General features: G+C 40.5%; 1 protein-coding gene across 1 annotated transcript in view; it reads right to left on the bottom strand.

The window, feature by feature from the left end:
- Positions 1 to 23,077, bottom strand: part of ush2a (Usher syndrome 2A (autosomal recessive, mild)) — a 210,288-nt gene that overhangs the window by 11,794 nt on the left and 175,417 nt on the right. The window contains exons 69-80 of the mRNA XM_072381304.1: positions 20,819 to 20,976; positions 17,808 to 17,966; positions 17,251 to 17,413; positions 14,496 to 14,713; positions 14,275 to 14,411; positions 3,455 to 3,536; positions 3,207 to 3,352; positions 2,505 to 2,846; positions 2,005 to 2,366; positions 1,511 to 1,880; positions 930 to 1,211; positions 668 to 837 (exon numbers count right to left, since the gene is read on the bottom strand). Of these exons, the coding sequence (XP_072237405.1) occupies positions 668 to 837; positions 930 to 1,211; positions 1,511 to 1,880; positions 2,005 to 2,366; positions 2,505 to 2,846; positions 3,207 to 3,352; positions 3,455 to 3,536; positions 14,275 to 14,411; positions 14,496 to 14,713; positions 17,251 to 17,413; positions 17,808 to 17,966; positions 20,819 to 20,976 (2,589 nt within the window). The remainder of the gene's footprint in view (positions 1 to 667; positions 838 to 929; positions 1,212 to 1,510; positions 1,881 to 2,004; positions 2,367 to 2,504; positions 2,847 to 3,206; positions 3,353 to 3,454; positions 3,537 to 14,274; positions 14,412 to 14,495; positions 14,714 to 17,250; positions 17,414 to 17,807; positions 17,967 to 20,818; positions 20,977 to 23,077) is intronic.

Here is a 23,077-nt window from a genome sequence, read left to right as displayed (position 1 = left end):
CACTCTGGACCCTTCTTTGTCGCTCCTTTTTATATCTATTGCTCTCCAGATTTTAATTCAAAACACAACTGACTACTATGTGAAATATGGAGATGAGTCGTTTTAACTTTAGTTATTTTTGGCAATTTAGGTCAACAACATGATACATGTGAAAAAATAAATAAATAACACTGTAACAGTTGATTATTTTATAACTATCAGTACAATATCAAATCCCCCAAGGCATAGCCTAAAAGGAAGAGGTGAGGGGTCATGGAGTGTTTGAGCCATAGCCCAGATTTGTCCCATAACACTGAAATACTGAGGTGATTTTAAACAAGCAGTACATGCAAGAAACGTAACAAAAAGATTTGGTAAAAACTGGGGACCCATTCAGGGTGTGTCAGCTGGTAGACGAGACGATCCAGCCCCCTGTGACCCTGAATGATACAGAAGCTACAGTTATATCAAGATACACATTTTGGGAAGATCCAAAAATTTCTAAAGGCAGAATTCAGATACTGGTAAAGGAGCATAAAATGTTTTCTTGTTGAAATATGCTGTTAAAAGTCAACAGTTTCTAGTGTCTACTCACTTTTTTGATATGACTTCTTTTGACACATGAACTTTGGAAGAATAAAACATGTTTTCTGACATTTTCCTGAGGTGAAGATGAGTTTTAACTGACCTATGGTAAGGGGCCAGCCCATGTAGACTGGTGTGTCTTTCAGAGAAGGCATTATCTTGTGGGGTGAACACAGTGCTGATGACGCTCAGATGGGCTGGATCTCTCAGATACACAGTGTAACTCACTATGTCTCCATTAGGACGGGCTGGAGTCTGCCATTCTACTCTCACCTGGTAAGATAAGAACATAGTGCATAAAAACGGTTCAATAACAACTTTGATGTACCTCTTGTTTATAAAAACCAAATAGATGAATGGCCTACCTGGCCTGCCTCCAGAGGTGTCAGTGTTGGGAGACCCACACCAGAGGGAACCGATGGGTGGGTCTTTGCTTTGGCTACTTTGCTGCTCACAGCACCTCTGCTGTTGTTGGCTCTGACAATGTAGCTATATTCCACACTTGCTTGAAGTGTGAAGTCATGATAATGAGTCTCTGTGCCAACGTAGACAACTTCACCATCTCTCCGAAGTTCATACCCAGTGATCATGCCATTGGGGTGTTCTGGTGGTCTCCAACTAATCTCCACTGACTCTGGACCAGTAACCTTTAAATGAAAAGTTAAAGGTGAAATCAAACTGCTGTCCCAATAGTTTTAATACTGAGGTAGACAAACCCACCCCTCCCAAAAAAAACAAAAAACATCAACCAAATAATAATCAAAGTTCAACTAAGTGATGTTACCTTTTTGTATAAAACCTACATTTTTAAAGGCATAATGCGCTCATTTACTAATATTTAAATATCTAAATTTGATCATGAAATAAAAGTTCAGATTAATCTATTCATTCACTCCAGATTTAAATTGTAGAGGTTGTAATTCCAATTCAAAGATGAAGAAAACACCTTAAGAGTCGGGGCAGCCAGGTGAGTGGGAGGAGCCTCCTCGGTAACAGTAGATACTGTGACACTCGTAGTGCAACCACCACTGGTACAAGCCAACAAAGCCAGCTGATATGATGTATGTGGCTGCAGACCTGACAACACTGCACTGTGGTCTCTCCCGTGATAAGCCTCTTTGTTGTTCAGTTTTAGCACATAGTCTTTCACTTCTCCATTCTGCATCAGCGGTTCACTCCAAGAAATGTTTATACTGTTGGATGTGACGGCATTCACTATGGGAGCTTCCACTAAGGCAGGGGGGGCCTCTAAAGTTGTGATGTTTGTCTGAGGGCTGGTGGTACACCCCTCAGATGTGCAGGCTATCACCGAGTAGCTATAAGAATTAAAAAAAAAAAAAAGAAGAAAGTTTAGCCTTTCTGGTGATTATTTTGATGAAAATCAGATTAGTTGATCAGAAACTAAAAAATAGTGTAAATGAAAAAAGGAAAAAACATTACCTATAAGTTGAAAATGGGTGCAGGTCCTCGTCTGTGTACGTAAGGACACTTGAGTCAAAACTGAATAAGAAACTGACGTTGTTTCTTTGAATCCTGTAAGATTTCAGAACCCCATTAGGCTCCAAAGGAGGGGTCCAGGACACTACGACCTCACGAGGTCGGCCATAGAGATGGTGCACTGTTGGAGGCGCTAGGCCACGAGGTGGGGCTTGTCTGGTTGTTACAGTCACCCAAGGGCTGCAGGTGTGTCCTGCTGGATTGTGAGTACAGACACTGAACTCATATTGTGTCCAGGGACGCAAACCGGTCACTGTAAAGGATAAGGTTTCAGCTTCTTCTGGGGACATTTCTCTAAAGAGCACCTGTTGAGAGAGTGTGAATGATTAATCATACAAATCTTTATGTGACAAAACATTGGAAGACACTTGAGAAATTTTATTAGGCTAACTTCACAGGAATCACAAAACCCGATGGTCATGGGTATCTTTACTTTCACCTACTTTCCCCCTGCCAGCATCCTCTTCATTACTTCGTACCCTCCCCTTTTCCTCCAGACTTCTCCCAAGTAAGGAATACTCTCCAATTGGCCCATTGGGTTGTGAGGGAGGTCCCCAGGTAAGCGACACATGGTCTGGGCCGATGAAGAGAGGCCTGGGGGGTGGCTGGGAAGCAGGTGGCGCTGCTGCTGTGGTGATGTGCTGAGGAGGGGTGTGTGTGCAGCCTGCGGAGGTACAAGCTTCAAGAAACAGAGAATAAACGGTCCATGGCTCCAAACGACGAAAAAGGAAACTGCGTGAAAGCCCGCTGAACTCCAGGTTCCCCTCACTGTACAAATTATATATCTGGAAGGGAGAAGAGGGAAACAAGGTAAGAGTAAAGGTGAGAAGAAAATGTTGCAAGTAGGACATAATGGGAACAGCACAGGCAAAGACTGGAAGCAGGTAAGAGGGGAGAGCACTCAGAGAAGTCGAGGGAAAAGTCTGTAGGGATGTGTGTATGCTTTACGTAGTTTACTTCATTAATAGGTCAGTAGCTGTATATGTGCAGTGTGGATCAAAGTAAATGTAGAGCATGAACATCTCCTTATCAGTCCTTGTAGTAAACCACAAAGGCAAACTGGTATAATATCGATCCACTTTGTGTGTCATCAACTGCACTGTTTGGTGTGTGTGCAGTATTTTTGTCATGTGCATTGCGTGTACCGTGATGACTCCATTCGGAGCACTTGGCTCATCCCAGCTAAGCAGCAACGCCCTGCCCTGCTCTCTATGTTCGACTGTGAAATTCGGCAGGCCAGCAGGAGAAGCCTCCAGGGTCCTAATGTCCACACATGGACTAGAAACACTGCCTAAAGGAGGACAAAATAGTTCAGTACAGTTAAACTTTTCTCTGGAAGCTTTTTTCATTGTTTATCCTACGTGTTGAGCTGGTTCATTAAACTGTTACCTACCAGCCCCGTTCACAGCTTCGACACAGAGACTGTATTGACTGTATGGTTCAAAACCGTAGACTGTCGCCTCAAAGACCAAATCCTTAGAGAGACAGATAGACCAATATATTATACAGTGCAGAAATGTGACAGAAGTAAAAATGTAAAAGGTATGAGAAAGCAAGACGAGAGATGAGTGGGACAAATTCACAGGAGGGATGGGATTTGGAAGGAAAATTGGGGGTTCAGACAAAAGAGAGATTGGGCAAGAGTTAAAAGGGAACACTTAAAGGGTAAGTTTGAAGTGGGTCAAATGCCAAAGCAGGAGGAGAGAGCATGAGGAAATTAGTTCCGCAAACAAATCCTGTATGAATAAAAATCAGCGCATTACTCATTAAAAGGGGGGGAAAGGAACAATGGTGAGCTAAGATGACATAACATGGGATTTGTGATATCAACATTTCGACATACAGGCTCTGCTGTGGTGAAGTAAGCAGACACCAGAGAAGTGGCAGAGACTAGCAGGCAAACGTCTGTCCCTTATGGGTGAATTCAAAGCTTCCAGATTGAGTGTTTATGTCACACATGCGCCCTTTCATATCATATACACAAACACACACAGGCACAGGGTGTGTGCCAGTAGCTTTAGGCAGTGGGACCCAGCCCAACACCCTGGCACATGCTGGGACAGTGTTCATGTGTGTGTGTGTTTTACTCTGGAAACACAATTTACTAATTGATAAGAGACACACTGTTGTTTCAAAAGGCCCTGGCATGTGATGACATAGTAGTCTGGGAGCACTTGGCTCCAGGATGTAGCATTGTAGCCTGTTTGATTGTGTGTTTGTTTTTGACTGTGAGCTCTGAAGTGGCCATGAGAGTGTCTGTGAGTAACCGTACAACACAGGACGCTATATTTCTTTTAAGTGTTGTTGAGTCTGCGGTAAAAATGTGTCTGTTCAGGACTGTATGCTTTCTCATAACCAAGCATATGTAAAGAGATTAACTGGTTACCCACTTCAATGCAGTGGCAAGAGGATCAAAAAGGCCCCAATTCAAATTGAATCAAATGAAATCCCTGACAAATCACCGTAGCGTGGCACCAAGGATGAACTGTCTGAACAACAACCAGAATGCATGTACTCACTGCATTCATGTCTGGAAGCCAACATATTTTTCATCCAGAGTAAAACAGGATTAATAAGCCCCTAGACACCTAGACACAAGCCAAAATCCTCCTGCAAATCACAGCACTTCTCAGTAGATAGAGGGAGGGAGAGACACAATGAGAGAGGGTGGGGAAAGGATGGGGAAAGATAGAACGAAAAAAAGGGGTGGAGAGTGAGCAAAAAAAAGACAAAGGAAAAAAGAGACAGGACTGAAATCAAGTCTCTGTGAGTAAAGCAATGTAGGGCATATAGTTAGGAAAGAGGAATAAGAAAAAGTAAGAGATGAGGTAGGTAATAACTGATGAAGCATGTAAAAAATGAAAGAGAGGGAAGGAGAGAATGAGAGAGATTGAGTGAAGTAAAGGAGGAGAGGAGGAAGCCAAGGCTGGAAAGCGAAAAAAGATAGATGTGGCAAAAGGGAGAGACAGATTAAGTGAGCGGGAATGAGAGATCTCTCCACCTTAAAAGCCAGTGAAATATGTGAGGCATGTGGCCTATAAAGCGGTTAACATATGCACATTGTCAATAGCAGCATCTGGCACTGGCAGATTTTATAGGAGCATGGAGACTCTGCTACATGCCTCTAGATGGCAATACATTCAAACACTTTATCACTGAAACACACCACATTAACGGCCTGCTCTCTACATCACACACAAACACACACTCAACAATCACGTACTGTGAAATGCACACACACAAGCACGTAGACATGCAGTAATCAAACAGTCCAACACTGAAACACACAACTATCACATTACATTAAAAGCTCCCACAATAACTATTTCTCTCTTATACCATCACTTTCTGAGAGAACACACTTTGTGAACAGACACAAACACACACACACATCAAGGAATATGCCAGCAAAACATGCTTACAAAACTAATAGGGAATCATCACATGAAAAACAGAGTTATACGAGGTAAATCCTTATTATTCTGTATTAAAGATAAACCATTGGGAGTATAGGAAACAGTTGAAAGATCTACACTCATGCACTTCTGTTTCCATCACTTTGGCTTAATTCAGTTTGCAAGATTAATGTGTGTAAGATTAAAGGGAGCTTTTCTCTGTTTTTGATGTGTATCAATTTATATTTCACCTGCAACTTCGGGGGTTAAAACCAAACAGCAATTTAGCAAAAAAAACACTAACATGCTCACTGAGAACATAGAAGCTGCTGCTACTGTAGAGGTAAAAGCAGCTCCTGATAAATGGGGATTTTTCTGTCAAGTCTATTTTCAGGGGAAGAAAAACGGCCAACCTATGAAGATCACACGATGAGCTACCATGTAAGATATGAAAGGAATGGGTTCTTGTCAACTTGACTTCAGTGTACACGAGCATGAGCCCGTGTGTGTGTGGATGATCAAAGTCACCAGTTAATCATACAAAATGCAAAAGAAAAGAGGGGAGCAAGAAGTCAAGAGAAAGAGGGAGATGACGAGGAGTGTAAACAAGATAAAGGGGAAAAAAGAAGACAATGATGTGGTCAGAAAAGAAGAGACAGGAAGAGGTCTTGCTAATTTCTATATTAAAGTACTCACGGATCTTACATGATTCAACACAACTCAACACTCAGAGCAAAGAAGCAATCTATTCAAACATTTTTTTCCTCGCTTCTGGGTGTGAGCTAAGTCACTGCAGGGGTTCTCTGGACAGTGTGTATTTCTGCATGTGCAGCCACGGTATCTTTAAAAGTGTGCATTTGCATGTTTCCTAACAAGCACACATGCGCAACCATGACCATGTCCCTAAAAATGCATGTGCGTGTGTGCAAATGCACATCTGTGCAAGTGTGTGATATTCAGGTGGAGAGGCATAGTGCAGCCGGGGGGACAGTGTGTGATACTAATTAAGAATAACCATGTGTATTTGTCAAAAGAATTATGCTGATTATCTCACAAAGGCCCCGGCACTGGGCCCTGCAGAGAGACAGAGACAGACCAACATTAGCATATGGCTACACACATGCATGTGTGTGCACATGAACAAATGCACACATGCTCTTTCTTTGTCTCTCATTCACGCACACATAAGCAGGTAAAAGTATCACTAGTGCCTCAGAACATACATTAAAGAAGCATGCTTAATGACAGGTGAATAGGGGTCCAACTGGTCTGCCTTTGGGATGTTTCCCCCACAGAACTTCTCTGGCCTCTCTGCTCTGTCATATTAAATCCTGGAGAGATAATAAAGCACTGCGCTGCTTCATCTTTTCTTTTGAGTATTAGTTTTTTTCAGTGTGTGATGAAACATGCAATGATCAGATATGACTCTGTTCATCTCAATTAAATTCAGTTCAGTTCTGTTCATTTCAATGGTCCAGTGTATTAGTCTGAGCTGCGCCCCAACCAGCCCTGTGAGAGCAGTAATTGTTTTCAGAGGTTTCTGAGGTGAGCCAGTGCACCACACGCTGATCTCTCTCACCCAATGCCAAGCTCTCAAGCCAAGTTTGTGTGTGTGTGTGTGTGTGTGTTTGTTTGAGTTCACATTTATATGGGCATGCCTAATTCAATGCTGCTGGAACAGTTGCCCTGTGTCTGTTTGCAAATGCCCTGCATGGGTGTCCCTGCTAGTCAGGGTGCGTTAGACAAACCCTGACACATAGACACATTCGTGCGACACACACACACACAAGCCCATGGAGACACACCCGCAGACACAGAGTGCCATTAGGCATGTGTTTTGTCTGTGGCCAGCACAGATGTAGAGAAGGACTGTGGGGGTTTGGAGCAGGCATGCCCACTTCACACAGACATCTATGATTGGCTTTGGCGGCTCTAGACCCCAGGAGCAGCATTTTTGGTGTGTGTATATATCTTTTTGTGCATGTTCGTGTATGTGTTTGTATTGGCGTGCATGATGTGGCCAAAGATGAGTGGACAAATTATGGTGAGTGAGGATTGGTTATGCTTAAAATCCACAGAAATCCCCTGAAGTCAAAAAAAAGAAGCACGTGTCCGTGTGTTCATCCACACCTTATTTTATCGAGTCGGACAAGAGAAAATCAATCATAAAGTACCAGGTCTGCCAGTTTGAATTAATGACTAGTTGGGGAAGATAAATCTAATAAAAAAGTATCATTATTTGAACTAAGAAAAGTAGCATTTCATTAGAAATTGTGTAGACATCATGAACAAAACTTTTCTAAAGAAAATGCACATTTTAATCATTAACAGAAGGATTAACAGCGAGGAGTCCGACCAGAATCTTACAAGAAATTTGACAAATACTACAGATTTTAATTGACATAACTGTCACCTTTAAAGCTCTCACTCATTCTGAGCACTGTGCCGACTGCCAAATGCAAAGATATTGCACTCATGTCCAGGCTCTGAGACAGCATCTGAGAGACAGGAAGACCTCCTCAGAACTAAATACTGCCCACTATCAAAACATACACAAGTAGTCAGTTGAACACAGACACCCCCACACTCTTCCTACCAGAGCTGAACAGGCTCACTCAGTGATCAGATATAGATACACTTTTATACTCAAACTCTCAGCCTTTCTCTGAAGTGAGGCCCATCATATCACGGATGCAGCATTAAACACCCATTAAAACAAGTGGAGAGCACTTCTGGATGGTGTGGCCACTTCACAGACAGAGACACAATAACACACAACCTGTCATTACTGTGAGAAACAGTGTGTGAGACAGACAGAGAACAAGAGGAGAGAGAGAGAGAGAGAGAGGAGGGAGAATATAAACTCACTTGAAAGAGGCTGATGGAAGAAGAGGGAAAGTAAGGGGGCAAAGATGGTGGATGAGTGTAACATAAAAACTGTAATTTGACACAAAGGCTGAGAAACCCCAGACAGAAATGTTCAGACAGAGAGAAGGGTGAGCAGCGTGGGGCGAAAGAATAAGGAGTAGTGAAAAAGACGAGGAGGCAGAGAGAGAGATTGCAGTAAGGAGAAGGAGTTTTCCAGCCTGATTATTTGACTGTTTATGTAGAATGTTGAGAGCCCTCCAATCAGAGGGGGAGATCTTTAAACAAGGGGTCTGATAGGCTGATGGCCAAACAAACTCAGAATCTGAACCTTTTTATCTTCCCCTCCAATCCCTTGTTCCTCTCTTCACCTGTCTCCTCCTCTTCTTTTAACCTCCTCGTCCCTCTCTCCTCACCCTCTCCTCACCCCTCACCCTCTGCGCACTCAGCTCAGCATTTCTGTCTTCCCTCAACTCTTTTGTCTCCCTCATTTGTTAAAAGGTGTCTCTGAGAGGAAGGGCAAAGCCTCGCCCTTACTATACAGTCATCCACTTTCTTCCACTCCTGCTCCTCTTTGGTTAGGCTATGTTAAGAGGATAACTGAGCAGAAAGTAAGAGAGGGCTAAAAGCAACATGTAAAGATTTCATTATAATGTATAAATATTCAATTCATCTCTACTGCATGATATTATAAAAGTATATCCTGAGAATCCAACAGCTTTCAAAGATAAAAATCGGGGGTGATTTTTCTTTACTATGATGGCTAAGAGATTTCTGTGGGCCACAGCTAATTGAAACTTGCAACAAACGGGTGTAACACAAAAATGGATGGTAAATATGCACAAATATTTTCAAAGAACATTAAAAGATTAAGGACAAGCTGACCTGAAATTGCATGGCCTATATATATATATATATATATATATATATATATATATATATATACAATAAGTCTAGAGGCTAAATTAGTAAAATACTGCTAAAGAGATGGAAAACTGAGTAGACTGGTTGGACATGAAGATGAAGTTAGAACAACCGTGTAACAATTAAGAGTATCTTTCACAGAAGGGCAACACAACAAATCCAATTCTTATTCAGTGTGGGGAGTTATGGACCATGATGCATCACATGTACACACAAAAAGCCAAAGACGGCTGGAAATATCTAAAAGATGCAATAGAGAAGTTCACACAATACTCAAAACATTCTGGATTAAAGTAATACGGCTCATGACACAAGAGGTCAAAGAAGTGTTTGTACTGTCAACATTCTCATGTTTAGTAATGCATTAGTTTGCATTTTCTGTGCATAGCTGAGACCTGTATTGAGGATTCATTTTATTTTGGGACATTTGTTGCTTCATTGCTGAGTTTTACCTACACTGTAGGTTGCCATCTCCTGATATCAAACAAAATTGTCATTAGGCAGATCAGATGTAAGGGTCTGGGCCCAAGCACAGATTGCTAAGCAACCAGCACAAACAATGCAACCCCATACAAAGAAAAAAATCTAATGTATAATTCATATCTTGTTTATCCAACAAATGAACCAAAGTATCTATAAGATGTTTACTAATAAACATCAGAGTGGCTGGAAGGCAGATTTTCATTACTTTTCTTCATAGCAAGGCTAGTTATTTCCTCTTGGCTCTATTCTATGCATTTCTCATGAGAAATCAGATAATTGTCATGGAATTGGTTTTCCACAAACTTCATCAAGTAGAAGAGGAGTTATTCTTATACCCCTGCTTCTACTATGTTTTATGTTCTCTTTTACAACCCTGTTCCCACAAAAGAATTCAAAATGCACCATATGCACCACTGCATGTGGTGGATTATGAGACAGAACATGGCTGAGGAGGTCCTGAATTGTGAAGCAGAATCTCATATATAGCTAGAATGGGATAATCTTTCATTTTCTCAATCAAAGGGGATTGGTCTCCTCAGGTTCCAAACACTTTCAGTGTTAAAAGACACTTTGAAGGTGATGCAACATAGAGGGAAACATACACCTATCCTAACTTATTCTTTAATGTATTGTAGAAATCCAACAAAACAAGATCAAGATTAAAAAAGGATTTTTCTTCATTTTACATATTTTTTAATTTTACACAGAAATGTGCCCTCTGAGGTTACAACGGTCCTTAAATGCATGTGATCAAGCAAAACTGTTCTCCTTACATATGATAACAAACCTATGTGGTGGTCTGAAACACGTCCCGACATAATGACATGCTCAAGTATTTCCAAACTATGTACTTATAATCACTGAATGTGTTTCACCGTGTGTTTAAGTTGATTTTAACCTAGATCATCAGTCAACGTGCCTCCAGACAAACATACTACTTATTTTAGTAACATATCCATCCCTTTAAACCCTTAAACTGCGCTTGCTTAAATACACACATTTAGGTGTAAGCAACACACACACACACATCCTAAAACCTCATATTGGCTTAGAGACACAGTCCGTCGGCTGTCCCACGCTGTCCCCCGCTCTCTGACGGGCTCTTAATGGTAAACTAACAGATTGTAAACATGCTGCTAGCCCTTTCACTCTCTCTGTTTTTCCATCACCTTTATCAATCACTCTCCCTCGTTCTTTTTATCAGTTTTCCCTCTCTCCTCCTCCTTCACTTCTTTCACTTCCTCCTCACCTCTGTTTGTTTCATCATTCCCCCTCTATCCCCATCCCTTCTTCCCTTTTCCACTCTCTCCCTCTCTCCCTCTCTTTTGCTTTTCCTGGGGTATTTTTTAAACAATGTGTCCTTCATGTACGGTTGGTTACGGGGCGTACAGAAGGACATCATTAGCGCTGGTGGTTAAGCTGTAATTTACACCATTACCGAGGTAGGGGCCATTTTTATTGCCTAGTAAATTTCAGCTCTGAAATATTTAGACCATATGGCTCAATTTGTGTAATAACCTTAATTTCCAAGCACCCTTCAGCTCCCTTCAGCGCCGGCTGTTGTTGGCGGATGGAAGAGTGGTGCGTGTACACATTCACGTGTGTGTGTGGTTTGGATTTGAAGCACATACACAAACTAACATGCACACACAAACATGTACGCAGAAACACAGACATGGCAATCACGTTGTATGCTACACAAAACCCTTTACGCAGTGTCTTCCACATACTGCTACTGATTCACTGACTCACACACAGAGACACACACACGTATGTATGCATGGCAGTAGCAGATTAATAGGGTGTCAGCTTCTGTTTGGGTGAGGGAGCGTCAGGCGTCGGCCAGATGGTTCTCAGGGATGATGACTGTCAGGGGTCCTGCTCTGATCAATGGGATGTATTAATACAGCACACACGCACACTGTTGCATATACACACACACAAACAAAAATGCTATCTGTGCACACATGCACAGGAAACCATATTCTGACATATGTATGCACATGGAGTAACACGCACACATTCACACACACACACACACATATGCCCACGGTCTCTCTTCACCAGCGATCCCACGGGCCACAGTGTAACATCTGGAAGAGCCAAGGGAGGGAGGAAAGGACAGCAGAGTAAAGGAGGAGACAGAGGGAGGTGGCAGGAAGACAAAAAGAAAGAGATCAGTGAAAGATGGAAAAGAGGAGAGAGGGGACAAGGGGATAAGTAGATAAGGTATAAAGGGAGAGAGGACAGGCAGCTAGAGATAGCGGAGAGAGTAGCTGTCATGGTTTAAAGAGTAAGCAAGGTAAAAAGAGGCTCGCGAAACAGGAGAGAGATGAACACAGAGGAGTTGAGGATAAGAGAGAGTTGAGAGAGCAACAAGAAAGAAGAATCTGGGACTGATTAAGATGAGGAAGAAAAGTGACAGAAATATCCATGAGCATGGCACAAAAGTGCAATTCTAACTGCTTCATGAAACTCTTGATAAGAAGCGGCGAGAGCAACGATCAGTATCTCAAGTGGCCCAAAGAGTTCAAAACAAAAAATGCAAAAACATGAAGCAGACAAGAAGGACGGGTGCCGCAGCAACCTGAAAGCGATGCCATTTTTGAAAAGTGACTAACATGTCTGTCAAAAAAGTGTAAGTGCAATGGAGAGTGAATTTGTAAGTGCGGAAGAGAGATAGCGTGTCTGTCTGTCTGTGTGTGTGCCGTGCGGCGTGTAGGGGTCTAGTGAGGCAGGCCGCCTGCGTTTCATACCCTCATTCCGTCCGATTGCCATGACGACCCCATTAATCAGCCAAGCTGGCACAGAGCAGGGTTCCCAGCCCAGCCTGAGATCAATACACACACAAATACACACATACCAAATGGACACACACAAACAATATGTCTGCAAAGTGGAGAAATTCTGTGGGAGAAAAGGGTGGAAGAGTGAACCAGGAAAAAGGATGTGAGAAAAAAAACTGGGAGTATGATTTGTATATTTCAAGAAAATCAAGAAGTTTACTGTCTGTAATTTGTTATAAAAACTGATATACAATGATTAGCTAATTAATTACCAGTTACCAGGAACTTTTACTGGCTCAACTGACACAATTAAGCCTTTTTCCGAGCCTTAATCTATTTGTTAAAGCGATTGCTCTGAGGTTTGACATTCACACCTAAGTATCTTTTATAATGGAGCTTTTCACAGCAGCATGACATTTACCAATCTACATCTATAAATGATCAACATCTTTTCTTTCCCAGATTGTTGAAAACTTTTTTTCCAATCTTGGCTTTCTTCGCGTGTTCTTAGACAATGTAATGCGCGCGGTGATGGCAACTCTGTGACAAATGACCGACGCCAAAATAAGTCTATGCCATGTCAATGAGCCTCTCTCTCACCCACGCACACAATAACACACAACAAACACAGAGTGTTCCATATCAATGAGAAGGTGAAAGGTCTCCATTTACATCTTGTATTAATTATGAGTGACAAGCCAAAGGTCAGAGATGGAGAAGAGGCCACATGTATGGACAGAATATAGATCTATACTCTACCTCTTGTCCCTCTTTCACTTTCCTTCCCCGATCTATCACCCTGTCTCCCCCCTTTCCATTATTTACTTTTTTAGTCATCCCATTTCGTTCTCTTTTTCTTACCTTCCTTAGAAACTCTACTTTTCTTCGTCCTTCCAGTGTGGTCCCATCTTTTATTTAAGCCTTTCATTCCAGGTTATCTTTTAACATCTTTCTGTCATTGCATTGTTTTTCTTCTCTGTCTCTCGCTGTTTTTCTGTTTTCTGCCATGTCTTTTTTTTTTCTTTCTTTTTTTAAATAGACAGCCAAAGTTTGTAAAATCACACAGCAGAGTTTCAGGTATTAATACAGACACACACTGTACAGCAAGATGCCAGAAACTGTTGGCAAATACCTCATTGGAGCTTTGGGTGAACTTAGCTGCCAACTCATATTGAGACTGGATGACAGGCGTTAACAGAAATATAAGTAAGTGAGTGCGCTGTATGTGTGACAGGGTGTGTGCGTGTGCCCATGTGTGTGTTTGGTTTGAGAGAACTTGCTTATACTGTGGTTATCTGCTGTGCTAGAGCATCAAGCATGGCACTGAATAGAGGGAAGGGCCCTGGAGAATGGCAGGCCATGGGTTGTGTGTGTGTCTTCAGACCCCTCACTGGCAAACAGATGGCACCACCACCACAGGTAGAGTCTAAATTTCTTCACATGCATTGCAAATGACAATGACACACACATATAAACACATACAAACACACATAGGCTCTCTCTCTCTATATCAAATATACACAATCACTGTAAATGTTTTACTTATCTTTTAATATTTGGTTCCTACAGGCATGTTTCAAAATTGATTAGTTTGTGCTAAAAAAATGCTAAAATACCAATCTATCTGCTATTATGAGATACAACACCTACTGTATCAGTGGAAAACAACATGTTATTATGATTGATACTGTCTTCACACATTAATTTACGTTCACAGACACAGATACATTAATTTATGTTCCCATCATGTGTGCATTTACCTCTACAGTGAGAGCTGTAACAGTAGTTGCGTTGATTGTTGGGTCCTGCTGGTGCTTCTTGTAAATCAGTCTATAATGGGAAATCAGACCATTTGGCTGCCCTGGCTCACTCCATTTCAGATGGACCGAGTATGCGCCTGTTAAAGTGCATGACATGCATTACATGAAGTCTATACAAAAACATTCGAAACACCACTTTTAAAGAATTCTGATTAACTTACCGGAGGGTGTGACAACAGGAGGAGCCATATCTTGTGGTTTCGCCTGTAATGTCTGGGATAAAGTCCATGAACTCAGAACTGAGCCTTTTGAGTTGTGGGCACGAACCCTGTACTGGAAGTAGCTGAAGGGTCGCAGGGAGGGGCTTGCATCAACAAACTCAAGCGGGCCACTGGACCAGATGTAAATCAGCAGCTCTTCTTCTGTTCCAAATGGACGCCTATGGTGAAATAAATGATTAGATTAGCTATTCATCTGGGATTATTTCTGTTATCCCTCCTCAAATGGAGACACTTTGTCAGGAGCCTATGATTCACTCTTTGATGTGCAGCGTAAGAATTCGGCAGGTGCTCCTCAAAGTCCAGGATGCTTCCGGGGTAGGATGGATACTTTCAAGTTGTGTCCTTTTGGGCTCAGAGAGACTACTTCCTTGTATTTGGAAAAAGAATAATGGAACAGTCCCACCGAGTGGGCGTAGTTCACAGCAACAGTCCCATTATTAGTTTAACCCTTCACATACATCAGCTGAACTGGCAGGTCTGTTAAATAGCCATAAGCTAACTACCCAACAGCCATTTATACTGGTATCTTATACTTTGCTGTTCTCTGATGAAACATGTCACAATGCTAACAACTTTAAAGTTAATGGATTTTGATTTATGAAACAAACCTAAAATTATTTTGCTTCTTGTGCCCAAATTGATTAATTTTCTGTTAGCTGCCTCTTCATTGTGCGCAAAGGACTGTGGATGCTTTGAGAGCACCAAGAATAAACAGAGGCATCCTTGAAATTTCACCGAATGAACGACTAATTGCTTTAAAGGATCCTGAATATCTTAACATTTATGTCATAAAAACTTGCAGAAATGATGAAATGACATGTTAGAAACAGAGCCATTAAGTGTCTATCCATAACTTTAAGAGGCACCAAGTGTCATTTTTCAACATGCAGTGTAGTCCAGTGGATGTCACTAGAAGTCCCTCAACATCTGACAGTTGACAAATTTTCTGTTGGTAATGTCATTGCCACAGTCGGTAGAACTGTTTTAAACCCTAAATGCTATTTTTTTTAGAAGAAGTAGCAAAAGAAGCAGAATCCTTTATCTACCAAATGTGATACACGCACATGAATGTGACCTCTGCGTTTAACCATCTGCAAGTGTGAACACACACTAGTAAAAATAAGTGCACACACCAGAAGCAGTGAACACAGATCCAGAGCATGTGGGTTGTATCAAGAGGGGCGCATTGGAGCAATTATGTGTCTTGCTGAGTGGAAATTCAGATGTGAATAGTGATGGATTTAAACAGCTGATTATTCATAACCCTAAACCACAGAGAATCAAATGTTTAAATGCTGAGACCCTTCTCTAAAACTTTTGGGCAAAGGTTGCCTCAAATCTTGATGGTCTAAACCTAACCAACTAGTTTTGTTGCCTGAACCTAACCAAACATCCCTTCGAACTCCATATTTGACCTGTGTTGCTCATATAAGTGTGCATAACTATAACAAGATGTGACTGTTGATCACCGCGCCTTTATACTGAAAAGTAAAACTTCAGCAAAATACATCAAACTCCAGGCCAAACATCAAAAAAGGGACATGTTTGTTATAGTTTGGACTGCCCGTTGGGCTACCAAAACACTATTCTATATTTTTGCAGCATATAACACATATTGACTGTTCCATTTTGTGTATTTACAATAATTTTAAAATATACCTCAATTGTGCGTTTTGTTATCTCAAATGAGTTTGGTATAATTCAATATGCTTTAGTGCTCTGAAAAAGAAAATTGTACTTTTTCTGTGGAACTGAAATAAAACATGTAGCATCACGTCTTAAACATTGTGTCCCTGGCTGATGCAAGCATCCCGATGTCTCGGTAAGCCCAATTTGTCTTTGATTACGCAGGATTTCAGGTGTGTGTATGAGAGAGACACATTTTCCTGTTTTATCCAAGTCCCTGTCTGCCTGAGTCTGATCATTCCACATGTGTCAGTGAGTGTATGTGCATTTGTGTGTGTGTGCTGCTATGCTAATGTGTGTTTCCCGAGGACTTAAAGGGCTTAGTCCGGTCTGACCCTGCATACAGATCACACACTCTTTGGTCAACAAGCAGACCACGACCTTCAGCATGCATTAATACACACACACATGGATGTGCATTCATACACACAGTGTACAGATTGGTAAGCAGACTTTAGCTTGAGGAAACCTAATCAAAACTACTTCTGTTGCTGTATGTAAAAGTTAATATATATTTCATATGTGCATTCAGTATAGATATGTGATCCATGTGTTACTATTGAACCATTTGTTTTGTGGAATACTGAGTTTGTATTCTAAGCACATGAACACGCTCGAGTCAGCCTAAATACATGAAAAAACAAACTGCCTTTTCCTAATAGAAAGTCCTTCTTTTGCAGACTTGCTAAGGCACACAGAAATAATCAAGATGAACACTTAAAAAGGTTACATCTCACAGAGCTATGAAATCATCTTTAAAGGGACAGTTCCCATCAGGATAGAAATGTTTCTTTATAGAATCAAGGTATTAACTATGAATAACAAGGGAACAAGAGGACCCAAAACATGCCAGCAAAATGCAGCAAAAATATTCGTGCTTCCTTTAATTTGTCATAGGACTATAGATAAAGTACTGTAAAAATAGATGTTGCAGATAGGAAATGCAGACTATACATACATATACATATATATGGAGTGTGCGTGTTCGTATTTTATGCGTGTATGTTACCTGTATATATGGTAGGAAGTGATGAGTCCATTTAGTTTTAAGGGTGGTGACCAGGTGATTTCTATGAGATGAGGTCCAACTGCCTTCACTGTGGGGGGCAACAGACCTTCCGGGGTAGTTTCTAAAGTCCGAACATAGACACCCTCTCCTACTCCACATCCCTCTACAAGGAACAAACCAGAAAGGATTTGTCAAAACAACACAACCTTCAAAGCTCACTTTCATAGTTTTACGTTAATAAATCAAAGTCCCTAAGTGTGACTTCACATCTATATGTTACATAAAGTCTGTAAGTGTCAATTAATGTGAACTATACCGTGCAAAAGGAAATCCATTTTATTTAATGTTACAGTTTGCTTTAGCCATTTAAATGACCTGCAAACCTTTGTTCTCAAGAGCCTCTTAGAGAGTCTTTGGTGGTGCTGATATGTGCACTAGTTTTCTGAACTCAAACTCAATAACTTCTTCCATCATTTCAGCGCGAGGTTTTTATCAAATGTTGTTCCTTTAATTTTGTTATTACAGATGGATGATCTTTCAAATGGGAAAATACTTACCACTCTGACAGGCCTGCACTCTTATGTAATACGCAGTGAAAGGCTCTAGACCTGTCACAGAGAGGTGCAAGTCTCGCCCAGCATGATGCGTTATGGCACTACGACTCCCTGGATTTAGCAGGATGCTGTAGATCACAGGCTGGCTGCTGTTTTGCTGAGCTGTAAAATGATACATAGACTTATGACCTTTCGTAGGTTATGTGGCTTGTTGGAGTACATTTATAACATAGTCAAACAAGATAAAGGATATAATTCAGATTCCCTTGATTCAGACAGAAACACCAGCGTGACACATACCAACTAAACTGTAAGGGCAGGTTATGTTGAACGTGTTAAATCATGTCATCGGTGTCATAAAATGCCTTCTGTACAGCATCCACCCCCACATTATGGTACAACTATACTAAATAGGCATCTAGCTGCGATAGCTACTTCTTTGTAAGATACAGTTGAACGTTAAAGGTTGGACAAAATAATTTCATAATTCTGAAGTGAAAAGAAATATATGCCATAGGCTAACTTGTTGCTAATTTATATCTTATTAGCATTAAAACCAGAAAGAAATTAAACTTAACTTGATATGAGCAAAAGCTTTTGACACCTTATTACATTTAAAATGCTTACATGTCTCAGTAGGTCTTGTACAGCAGTTCAAGAACTGTCATTAGAAACTGGTTGCTCATGATTTCCAGAATTCAATTTGTCTTTGATTCCTCAACCCTAACACTCAAGAACTAAGAACTAAAAATCAACCTATATGATGCCTGCAAAGTAGGAAAAGACAGCAAAATTATATCAAAGCATGCTTGCTGTTTGGACTTTGCATAAGATAAAAAAAAAACTATACATCTGCTGCACACAAAGGCAAAGCAGAACCTTTATGTAATTGCAGTCAGTTTGGAAGAGTTTTTAGCTAATACAAGAGCATTGGTTCACGATACCAGCGTGTAGCACAGATGCAAACAAAGGTTTCTATTAAAGATCCATCAGAAGGTAACCTTAAATGGCTCACCTTGAATGTCAGTGTTGGAATTATGCAAATGAATATATAGATAAGCCAGAATCATTTTGGAAACAAGTTCTTTGCACAATAAAATCGAAATATAGTTTCCTGTCAGAATCATCCAAGGTTTGCTCGGAGAAAAAAAAATAAAGACAAAATGGTTCAAAAGATCAGCTCGCCTATTGTTAGCATTGGGGTTGCTACATCCCTCTACTGGGAAGAGCATCTCAAAATACAGAAAAACTCTTAGTCTCTTAACTCTTAACTAAATTATTTAGCAAGTTGCACTATTTGAAAAAGGGTGCCTTGGTGTAGAAGGGTAATTAAAGGTACATAATTAAATTGGAAACTATAATGCATAATTTCATTGAATGATAGCAGAATTATATATATATATGCAGTATGTTGTATATAGTATACCTGCCTATCGTACTTTATGTATACTTGTATAGAGTAAGGATAAGTTCAATACTTTGACTAATGGTTTGAATTTTTAAAATTACGGCGATCTTGGCTTTGAAATCCTGACAGAGTGGTCCCACAACCACACAAATACTCACAAATGTATATATACAAACAGCCCTCACACAGACACACACCCCCCTAGACTTTGTTAATATTCTCACCGGAGGTTTTTCCATAATTCAGGCCAACTGTATTGTGATGGGTTATTCAACATTCATGAACCCGAGATATCTCGAGAACGAACTGATTACCAGACAAATGAAAGACTTCAATTATTCACCCCCAACTCACATATGCACACATGCACCTACACACACACACCTGTGACTTCAGCACATGGAGCTTTTTATATGGACACACTTTGGCTGCACTTTCACATAACCCATACACACACTAAGCGGTATTTATGGATGAACACACACAGGCGTGTTAATGCCACAGACATTTAATCGTCTGCTGTGAAATTTAAGTTAAATCATTTACAACCAGTGAGTTTTTCTGCCATTTTACACACATGATGCTCATAATTATAAATGCACACCTGTACGTTTGTACACAACAAAAGTCATACGTATAACGCATTCTCTGTCTCTCTCACACACACACATAAATGCACAGACGGGTACACACAAACACCACTATGAAGGAATTGATCCTGGACTCTAGAGTCCAGAGTAAATTTCTTTTTAATAGCCATACTTCAGTGCTTTGGCAGTTAGTGTATGCATATGAAGACACGAACACATGCATTTAGATACACACAAACAGTCCCACTGTCAGTGTCGGGCATGTACACACACACACAGGCACACACACACAAACACACAAAAGATGAAAACACTCCAGACTCTGGGCTCCCGGAGTTAACCAAGCGTGAGAACCCAGCCGATATTTCCTCACCTTTAAAATCAACCCATAATGACGATAGAATAGGCCTGCCTATGGAAATATCTCACAATGATGCACACGCACACACACACAGATACACACACTCAAATACACATGTATGAAAATGCATAGTTAAACACCGACACAAATATAAAGAAACCAAAGAGACACACACAACACAACAAACTGAAGTGTCTTTGCTAGTTGGCCTTTTAAGCGGTTTTTGAGATGGGAAATCAGTCTAATCAGAGAGTAATAGTCAATGATAGATGGGTTAGGGCAGACAATCACTGCCCCATAAGCATGAAACTCAGCCCCAAGTGAATGCTCATGTATGCCTGTGTATGTGTTGAGGTCTTGAGAGGCCAGGAGGTGAATAGAAAACTACTCAGGGCTTTTGTTTCAGCCTGACCCCTCTGTCTTTGCTTTTAACAATACACTAAATGTCTGTCAACACTGAAATAGTTTCTATGATGATTAAAACTGTTTTATTTATTCAGGCTTTGCCTTCCAAGTCTGGATTCTAGAATGTATTTGAAATAGATTTCAACCCTTTTTTAAAGCAAAACAAATCGGTTACATCTTCCCAAATTGATCAACTTCAAACCCAACCCACCTTCCATCCATATGTCTTTTCATATAGATTGCTACTCACCAGGAGGGGACCAGGCAAGAGAGATGGAGAAGGGGCCTGACACTGTCACATTGTGGGGAGGTGGAATCCCAGTGGGGCAGGAGGCTGGTGTTTGTAAAGCATATTTGTCACTCACACCGGTCCCGCCCTCTGTGCTAGCCTCCAGCTCATAAGAGTACCTGCAGAGATACAGAGAGTACAGAGAGGTGAGGCACAGGAAAGTGTTAGACCGAAATGAGAGGTGAAAAGGAACGGTGAAAATATCCAGAATTATTTCCCTTTGTTTTTCCTCCATCCACTGCAATCAAATACTGATCAAATAAATTATTATCTATCTATCATTACAATAAAGTACAAAATATCCAGTGTGGTTTGTACACTGTACTTCAGCGATGTAGAGCTTTTTTCACAAGAAAATTAGAGCCAGAAACAACTTGGGGCCCTTCTGATGGGAGGTCACCTAACCCTCCCACTTCTGGTCATAGATTGGCTTTAAACACACATATTCGTAAACGTTGGCCCTATGAGCCAAATATTATATTTTTGTGATTCTTTCTTACTTATTTGTTACCTTATACTGAATCAGATGGAACTTTGTTCTTTACACCCACGAAACCCTGAGGAAAATGTTAAACTCAACTGTTGCTGCTGAATTTGTTGTGCGGCCCACTTTATCCTTTATCCTTTAAAACGGCTCTTAAATGCAATGCAGCACACTCTGAAAACTGGTGATGACTTCAATTATAAAGTGAAATGATCATCTTTTCGAAAAAACACTGAATAAAAACTTAAAATGTAGAGGGTTCTTAAGAGTACTCTGAGAGTATTGATAAGAGCAATTTATGGCCCAGGTTTTGTATTGACTCCATTACATTTACAACACTGAGACTAAAGATATTGACGTTAACATACTATAAATACCTGGAAGCACTGGATCCAATATTAAAGCCACTGAAAGTTACAAAACTATTGCCATTTTATAAAAATCAGTGTTTAAGCTTTCAAGAATATTCAAGATATTTATTGTCATAGCCTTATTATTAAAATCACTACGGTTTCCGCAGAAGAAACGAGACTAAATATGCAGATCAACGCAGTTAGTTAAAAAACAAACAAAAAACTATCAAATAAGTCACATTTTATTAGTTTGTATCAACAACATGGTTTAACAAAGCAACCAAACTTTGGTTGCAAGAAAGGAAAGGAAATGGATTGAATTGAATTTTGAAAATATTTAATTCTTAATTCAGGTAGAACATATTAATTAAACTCAGCAACAACTGTTTTAGTTAGTTTAAGGCTCTGTGGATGCTCAGCATAAACTTAAATCAATCAAGAGAATAAACAGCAGCTGATGAGGCTTAAAAATGACAACAAAAATGATCAAATTTAGCTCAGAGGGCTAAGCTTAAACATTCATGACTACAAACGTGTTTGAAGCAGATCTTTAGGACTGTCTTATTATCTTATTAAACGTTGTCACCTGAATTTTCATAGCAAAAAAAACCAAACAAAACAAGAGCCAAAAAAAAATGTGAACAGACAGGGTGAGTTAGTGCACAACAACCCTTTGGGATAGTTCAAATCACTTGTACTTCCATAGTGAACATCAATCCAGCAGTGCAATCACATTAGACACATTAGAGGACAATGCAGGGTTCAGTATCTTAACCAGGAATACTTTGAGATACAAACTGAATGGAATGTGAATGAAACCAGCAAACCTTCATATTGAATTACAAGCACTCCATCTCCTGAGCTACAGCCACCGCTCTGTGTACCACATCACCTGTCCTTGAAGTGCAGGTACTGTCGCTTCCGACAAGAACATCCACAGACAGTAAGAGTAACAAATAAAGTGGGGAAATATAATGTTTAAATTGTTCTAAAAGAATCTCTGGAAAAGACAAAGAAAATACTATCTTGTGCAAATTTCTGTGAGACTTCAATGAAATCACTTCAGAGTATGTGTGTGTCTGTGTGTATGCTAAAACAATAACTTCAGGTCCTTTTCTTCCTCCTCCTTTGTCTCTGGCACACACCGTCCTGTCTCTGTTTCATATGTCTCGCTGCCTCTCTCGACCCGCTCTCCACCTTTCTTGCTCATGACATCATAAGATAGATTTTCCTTTTTAAGAGCATGTGGCTGGTTGGTGCTAAAGCCTACATTAACTGTGTAAGTGGGACACCATTTAACATTAAAAGCCTTTAATTTGCTATAAACTCCAGCACACATGCATTAATAGGTGGTGATGTTGGGTTACTATTCATGTGCTGAGC

Source organism: Leuresthes tenuis, unplaced genomic scaffold (assembly GCF_036924035.1).
Source record: "Leuresthes tenuis unplaced genomic scaffold, fLeuTen1.0.hap1 SCAF_2, whole genome shotgun sequence".
Classification (NCBI taxonomy): domain Eukaryota; kingdom Metazoa; phylum Chordata; class Actinopteri; order Atheriniformes; family Atherinopsidae; genus Leuresthes; species Leuresthes tenuis.
Note: the sequence above shows the minus strand (reverse complement) of the source record. Positions and strands in the feature narration are given on the sequence as shown.